Source organism: Emydura macquarii, unplaced genomic scaffold (genome assembly GCF_026122565.2).
Source record: "Emydura macquarii macquarii isolate MOO-44397 ecotype Brisbane River unplaced genomic scaffold, CSIRO-AGI_Emac_v2 contig_1253, whole genome shotgun sequence".
In the NCBI taxonomy this organism is placed as follows: Eukaryota; Metazoa; Chordata; order Testudines; family Chelidae; genus Emydura; species Emydura macquarii.
In genome coordinates, this window is record NW_027131390.1 from 52,104,739 (window position 1) to 52,113,151 (window position 8,413).

Below are 8,413 nucleotides of genomic sequence, written 5' to 3' on the forward strand. Positions count from 1 at the left end.
TCTGGGCTCAATAGTTCTTAAGATGGGGTTTTTACATTCTTTTCTCAGTTGATAAGGGAACCCAGATCTACCCCCCTCCACTGTGGGTTCCAGTCCAGGGACCTTTTGTCAAGCAGCTAGGTCTGCTCCTTTAGATCTGTGGCTGTTTCTCTGGGCCACTTCTTACCTCCAAGATCCTGGTGTTTTTTCCTAAAAGCTCACGGATAATACAGCCTCTCCCCTGGCTCCAAAGCTTCTCCTGAGATTCCCCCAGTTCTTTGTTCCTACACTGGAACACTAACCAACAAGGTTGCCTCCTGGACCTTTATCCTTTTCCAGCTCCCACCACAGGAACTAACACTGTCTCCATGGCTCTCCTCAATCTGTCTTCACCAGGCCCTTTCCAGAAAGGGTATTTTCTTCCTTTTCTAGGTAGTCTCCCTAATCCTTCCACAGCTGGGATCACTAATTGTAAGAGTCCAGCTTGGAGATAACTGTAAAATCACAGACAAGGCTAAACCCAGCTATCCTTAGAAGGCCAGCCAGACTCTGACAGTAGAGCTTTTAAAATTTTTTGCAAGATCGGGAGTAATTTGCATTATTATTACTACAATATCTGTTGCTATCATAACATAAAAGTTGCCAATAATTATGGAATATCATTTATATTCTTGTTAAATGTCAAAATCTGATGTGTAGCTTAGGAATTGATTTATTGGAAACAGTCATGGATCATTGAAAATGCATGGGCTATTTGCGAACATTTTGCATATTAATGCTATAAATATTAACAAGACCAAAATCAATTATAGACTATAAAGGATCTATTCAGCACTCCTTTCCCAGGCAAAACTCTCATTGAAGTCAGTGGGATTTTTGTCTTAGTAAGGTGTTACTGAGTAGAGTTCTGGGCATTTATTTTGCTCTTTAATTCTGGGTGCAAGTTTAACACTGAGTGGAAGCATATGAAATTGGTTGTCTTTGTGTCACTTTCATGAAGGTAAATACCCCAGCACCCTCACTTGAAACAGTTTGTTGCTGAAAATGTACAAAAATAGCAGTCATTGACTTTAAGGCAAAAGACACTACAGAGTGGAAGATTAGCCGTGTGTTAAGGCAATTAAATTAGGATTCACGCACTCTGGGTCCAATTCCCAGTTCTGCCACAGACCTACTGAAGGCAAGCTGTTTTTGGGTGGGAATTTCAAAATATTTAATCACTTAAAAGATGCTTTAAAAATCCAATCCTTAATCTCTCTCTGTCTTGGTGTTCTTTTCCTAAGAGGGGGATAATACTTTCTTTCTCCCATCCCTTGTCTGTCTAGACTGTGAACTCTTAGTGGCAGGGACTGTCTCAGAATATTATGTATGTACCTACTATATCTGGCACTGGGGGTCCTGATCTCAACTGGATGTGACCTTTTAAAAAACAAACAAACAGAATTCTGTCTGCACTCTGTGAACATTAACTATCCCATGGCACTTTTTTTCTAATAGGGGGATGCCCCACTATTCTTGGCCAAACCATTTCCCATTCTCTTTCACGATAGTGGACCTTGTAAGAAAACTTACAGCAAAGGGTAAGGAAACCTGAAATCCCACTGAAGCCTTATTTTGAGGTTGTAAGTGGTACATGGGCTTTGTGTTAGCTCTCTGCACAGGGGCGAATTGCATCCCACATACAAAAGTTACATGTGCAGTTTGGATGAACAATTGATCCTGGACTTTTTCCGCATCACCATTTTAAAATATCAGGTCCGTGAAAGCTCAGTTGATCTTTTCCTTCATTGGACTCAAAAGTTAGCTTAATATGTAAACCCAGGAGAAGAGCTCTTGCAGGGTATTTCCCCATTCAGTTTTATGCCAAGTATAGTAAGTGGCTTTGCTTTCCAGACATGTCTTAGTTATGCATTATCAATTAAGAAAAGTTCAGCTTCCATTTATGATAAAGACGTAGGGTCTGATTAATTTCTCCCTTTGTTTTCCCACAGTGGGTTTGACTGATGTCTCCCTGATTCAGCACATCCTGCCAAGCCACCAGTGTCAGAGGAAGAAGCAGAACTCCCTGACAACTCAGCAGTTATTGCAGTTGCTGAAGGAGCTATTCCAGAATGTCAGATTAGATAAACCAGGCCAGGTAGATGCACGGGCCCCTGAGCTCACCCTGAACCTGCTAACTACCATATATGACAGGTAAAAGCAAGTGCACCAGTGACTTCATCATCACTATAGTAACACCTATTTCCATGACCTCCTGCTTTTACATACCACTCCCCACTGCTCAAAAGGCATGTGTTGTTATTTAAATTATACATCGTCAGAGGGCTTCAGCTTCAGATCTGGCTTAAGTTTAGGCTAAGGTTTGAGGTTCAGGTCAAAGCTCAAACCTGGGCTAAGATTCAGGTAAGACACTACCAAAATCTTGCAGACTTGTTCTCAAGAACTTTCAAGCCAAGTTGGTGCAAATCTCACAAGCTGTTTTGCTTTTGCAAGATTTCTGCCATTTTGAATCAACCTCCTTGTTGGCAATCCCAGCCAAGGGGCTAGGGACTGAAAGAGCAGGGAAGGTGAATGACCTCTTCAGCCTTAGAAACAGTGCTTCTAGGTGAGGGTTGAGAGATGTTGGCAGAGCAGTGCAAGGAAGCTTGCACAATGGCTGCCTGTTCTGCAGCTGTTCAATCTAATAGAGGAATCAGTCTCCAGGTCTGTTGAGCTTCACCCACTAATCCCAGTTATCAAATAGAATGAGCACTAAGTTCACCAACAACAACAAAAAAAGGGAAATGTACAAGTGAGTTTTTTGGGTAAGAACCAAGACCTGGAGAAGCTATGCTGGTGTTTGCACAACCTCACTCATGCTACAAAAGAGCAATAGTTATGTACAGCAAGGGTTGAATCTGTGGTGCCTTTCCTTGCCCTGAAGATATGTAGTGCTAGGTTACATGGCATGAACTATGATTGCTCTGTGCAGATCTCACCTGAGAAACCAAGTGTTGGTGAACTGGAAAGGTGGATGAACCTGATTTGCTGTTGAACAATGCAGAGGATAACCTCCTTCACTGGACTGGAAAGAACAGCCAAAACTGTAGGGTGACAAGCAGAGAGAGTTCACACAGACTGCAGTGGCCCATTAGACAGGGGAAAAGTAGTTCTGACATCTGGGTTTTACTAATAAGCCATAGTACTGAGCTACTCTTAACTGTGATGGGAAATTTTTGCAAAAATTTCACTAACGAACACAAGGCTTATCAGACAGTTTTGCAAAAATTAATTTGAAGCCCAAACAGTCATTCAGTTTGACCCTCTGCTAGCACCTGTGTTGCTATCCATCATTCTCCAGTTTAAAAAGTTAGTCATCCAGTCATAAGCAGAAGCAGTCAAGAACGTAAGAAAAAGGTTAAGTTATTGCTTAATTTATTCACAGTGGATGGAACTCACCTCGTGCCAAGGGCCAGAACAAAGCCTGTACACTACTTAAGTCACTTATGCCCTCAGAACTTAAGTGATTCTTTTCATGATACATAAGACATAGTAGAACCCAGCTTTCTCTCCCAGTTGTATTGGGTCTGCTGGAGTCAAAGATAATAAAAACTTAGGGGGGGTTTTCAGTGAAATAAGCAGATCTGAAGCAGGTCTATTGAGTAAGAAAATGCCATTTTATAGGCATCTTTCAAAACAGAATCACATTTTAACACAGGGTTCAGATGGGACATAATCTTGTCACAGATGGTGATATCACAATGTGAAATCTACTTAGATTGTAATCTTTTGGTTTTGTGTTTGTACAGAGTCTGGCACAGTGGAGCTCTGGTTAACAACTGTGGCTCCCAAGCACTGCCCACTACAAAATAAATAACATGCTACATCAAGGCATGTACATATATAAAGACCTGGATTCTTATGCAGTTGTCTTCCAATATAACAACACTTCTTGCTGTAGTAGCTTTAGCTTTCACATGCCTAGCTTTATTTTTTAATCTTTTTCTAGGACTGAAACAGGTTTTATCAAAACCAGATCGGCTGCAGCTGCCCTAATTGCACTCTCAGGAGACAGTCTGCTTACCAAATACAAAGGTGGGGAAAAACAGACCTTTACACATTACCAAAGGTACTATGAACTGAATGTTGACCAAATCTCCAATGTATTTTATTTTTACACAAAAAGAAAACAGGGTCCTAGTGTGCATGAATGTAAGTACATGGGACCAAAATTTACCACCTTATTGTAAGAAAAAGGTTGATAAGAAGAGTAATATCCATCTATTATATGGTACCCTTTGGGTAAGCATCTCAGAAACAGTCATGGACAACACGATGATATTCTTGGTAGTGGTTTGTTGATGAGGCACCCAGTTCTTGCTGGAAATAAGTTGCATTAAGAATCTTCAGACTCTGCCAGATTTCTAAAACTGTCTTCTCTTGTCCTGTGCAGCTTTTTTTCAGCTCTATGCTGACCCTGATGGGAGGGGAACCCTGATCACTCGGAGTGCCATGAGGAGCTTGCTAACAGACTTACATCAGGTGATGTCACTGCTACTCCACATTTGGAATGGGTACAAAATGTACATGACTAAGTGTAGTAACATGGTTGTGAAAGGGCTAACTGAGTTACCCCGAATATTATGGAATGGAGCCCTGCTCCACACTTCCCTTCTTGTTTTGTAAGCACAAGGATCTGCCATGCAGACCAGTTGCTGGATCAAATCCTGTTGTCTTCACTCAGTCAAAATTCCTATTTATATTAATGCCTTTGCAGCTTGAGTTTTGGCTAAGATGATGGCAGCCAGACCCTGCATGTACTTCCATGAGCACGGAGCTTCACCCATGCAGAATCCTGGCAGTGTCAAAGGGCCTCCATGCAGGCAATGAACTCCTGTCCGGAGCTGCTTAGAGTGTAAGCTCTTCGGGGCAGGGACCTTCTTTTTGTTCTATGTTTGTGCAGGGCCTACCACAATGGGGTCTTAGTCCATGACTGGGGCTCCTTTGGGCAATGAGAATACAACTAATAACCAACAGCAGCAACAGCAGACAGGCAATACTCATTGGCATGGCTCCGAGAACAGCAGCTCTCAGAATAGCCTCCAAGAAGCTACCCAGATAGGAGATGCTGTGAGGTTTGGGGGTTAAGGTGGGAGTTCTCACTTCACTGTGTTTAGTAAAAACATGCAATAAGCTTGTGTTGCAAAAGGAGTCTGTCCTGCTACTGGGTTCAGTACTGTAGCCCGACAGCACAATCTCTTGATTCATATCTAATTACTGGGCTGGAGGCATCATTCTGGTTCTGACACATACTCGGGTTTGGAATTACACTGGTATGTGGCTGAATGGAAACAGTCTTTCTCCTAGTACAGGAAGTAAATGGTTTTTCCATCTACACTTTGCTATCTGTGCTCTGTCACCACATCAGTATAGCATGGTGGAAACAGCTGTCTTTTATCATGGTGTTTCTGAACAGATGTCTGTCTTTCTTCCTGCCATAGATCCCAGCTGTTGTGGGGGAAAGCTGCGCTCTATCTTGTGTGGAGATTGCTGTTCGAAGCTGTTTCCATGGGGCAAGTAGAATTCTGATGATTCTGGGAGGTGACCATGAATGTTGCGGACATTGAAATTGCTGGGGTACCACAGTACTGCAGTTAAGGTTACCTCATTTTAAAGGGCAGGCTTGCTTCCTGATTCTAACTGATAAACCTGAGACCACCAGAGAAGAATATTCAGTAAGATACTAGTAGATATAGTAAGATACCAGGGAGAGACCCTTTGAAGCCAGTGGTATTCTACATTGGTGGAGTGGTCTCTGCTAGCAGATCCTAATCTAGCATTAGGGTCTATATCATGAGCTGTGACAGAGGCAAAAATAATTTTATTTAAGTAAGTGACTGAACTAAAGATTGGTATTCTTTTCCAGGTTCTGAACTCAGCAATTGGTGAAGAGACATTCCTAGCTTGGCTACGATCTGAACCCGGCCTTCTCCTGTGGCTTCCTACCTGTTACAGATTATCAGCCACTGAAATGGTTACTCATCACGTTAGATGTAGCATCTGCAAGAATTTTCCCATCACTGGGCTAAGGTGCAGCATGCTTACTAGAGAGTATTATTTGTACTGTGCAGAGATCTGCTGAGATCAGGATCCATTGTGCTAGGCTTTTTACATGGACATCGTTAGAGAGAGTTGCAGCCTTAAAGAGCTTACACTATAATTAGACAAGACAGATGGGGAAATAGAGGCACAGAGAGGAAAAAGTGATATGCCTAAGATCACACAGCAGGCCAGTGGCAGAGCTGGGTATAGAACTTTGGTCTCCAGTGCCCCAGGCCAGTACCAATGCTGCCATATAGCAAAACTTAACAGCAACATATACTTCCTGAGCAAATACAAGAAAGAAAACATCCTGAGAGATCTCACCATCTATAACCCTCAGACCACTACATACAACAGTTACCACCTTGTTTCTAATATCCTGGGAATGACCCAGCTACATCTATACTACATACATTGTATCCATGGTGTATTTTTGTGGTTAAATATTGTTTTGCTTTCTGTGGTTGGTTGCCTACTATATTCTTTACATCCATGCAACTAAAAATACCTCAGAGTATTAAAGGAATGCTATGAGATAGCTAGGGCCCAAAATATATGCTTTGTTTAAAAGCAAATGAAAGATAAATGCCAAAAGCATAATATTAATTTAAATATTTTCATGAACATAGATCATGGTCTGACTTTAACCATTCCCCTGCAGTATTTATCTAGATCTATTTACAAAAGATCCAACAAGTTCTGTAAGGCAACAAGGATCTCAAGAACTGTACAAGTAACAACTGTCTGGTGAGGGCTATACTGGGAGCAGACTGTTTTCTATCCTAGTCTAGCTGTTATCAGGGCTTCTAAGTTTGAGTTCTGCATCTCACACCTGGTGTAATAATAATGGGACAGGATTCAGGTGGAACTGTGAATAACTGATTTTTTGGTTCAGTGGCTGAACTAAATAATTGACAGGGAAAAATGGTTCTGAGTTGGCACAAAAAAAATTTCAAATTTTTCAGCAAACCCAAAAAAGTAATTCAAAGTGAAATTTTTTTTTAAATGAAACATTTCCTTTAGTTTTGGGGTAAAATTGCAGGAAAATTTGAAACAAAAAGGCTTTTTTAATTGAAAAATCAAAACATTTAAAAAAATCTTGAAACAAACATTTCAGTTTCTGAATTTTTTTTTATTGAAACAATTGGATCTAAATTCTCAAAATGTTTCAGTTGACTCAAGTCAGCATTTTTAATTGAAAGAAGTTTCAGCAGAAAAGCTTCACCCAGCTCTACTGCCTGGTTCCCAGCAAACCAGGAGTTAACTGCAACTCATCTGTCCCCACCTCTTTGATAGCTTCTATGGGAAGGGTGAAAGGAGAATGTCTGAGAGAATACAGGACTGGGCCAGATGACTGATGAACCCAGGACAGGGACTTTTACTATTACACATTTGTGGCTTATGTTAAAAGTCAATAATGCAAGTTAACTTTGGAAAAATGTATAAGGTCCCACTTTGCTCTGATGCACCAGCATGCATCATGCTGTGGTATTACAGCCCACAATGAAATGTATTTAGAGATGTACTGAAGCATGTAAAATATAATGAGGATACAGAAATGGTATCATGGACAACTATTGCTCCACAATATGAAATTCAGTGCAGCAGTTATTTGCTACAAAAATAAAGCTGTTCTAAGTATTAGAACATTGTCACCTGATCAGTGGCTTGATTATGGCTTTGATGATGAACTCCTTGGCTATTCCCTAGCTATGGGAAACCATTTTTACATTGATAGATATTTATCAGTAAAGCTGGGTTTTTTGATTAACCAATTTTTCACCAAAAAAATGCCAAATTTGATGACCAGGGGAAAAAACTGACATTTTCAAATGAGAAAGTTTCAGTTTTGAGTCAAAATAAATTTTTGTTTCAAAGTTTTAGTAAATTTAATTTAAAGTGTCATAATTAAAAAAAAATCAAAAAAGGTCAAAATCAAAACAAAACATTTTAAAATTATCAAAAAGGAAATGTTTCAATTGACCCAAACCAAAATCTTTTTCAGATTTTCAGTGTGTGAAAGTTCAAGATTTTGACTTATCTTGATTTAGGACAGAAAAGTTTAATATCTCAAATTTTCTTGGAACAGGAAAACTATTGCCTGCCCAGCTCTATGTATATCACCAAACATTCATTAGTGTTGATTTCCAGTATCCCAGTTCACTTATATGAAATTCCTAGTCCTTGGAGGTTAGGCTTATCCTTTTGATTTTCCCTGATAGGTATCGCTGTCTGAAGTGCCTGAATTTTGATCTTTGCCAAGTCTGCTTCTTCACTGAGCGTCACAGAAAGCCACACAAGAAATCACATCCTGTGATGGAGTACTGCGTGCAGGTACCATGCCATTTTACTG

The 8,413-nt window shown here is 40.4% G+C and overlaps 1 protein-coding gene across 1 annotated transcript in view; it reads left to right on the plus strand.

Annotated features, from left to right (window-relative positions):
- The window catches only part of DYTN (dystrotelin), a 44,093-nt gene that overhangs the window by 10,683 nt on the left and 24,997 nt on the right, over nt 1-8,413 (plus strand). The window contains exons 3-8 of the mRNA XM_067548768.1: nt 1,971-2,172; nt 3,968-4,053; nt 4,412-4,500; nt 5,460-5,531; nt 5,885-6,048; nt 8,283-8,394. Coding sequence (XP_067404869.1) covers nt 1,971-2,172; nt 3,968-4,053; nt 4,412-4,500; nt 5,460-5,531; nt 5,885-6,048; nt 8,283-8,394 — 725 coding nt within the window. The remainder of the gene's footprint in view (nt 1-1,970; nt 2,173-3,967; nt 4,054-4,411; nt 4,501-5,459; nt 5,532-5,884; nt 6,049-8,282; nt 8,395-8,413) is intronic.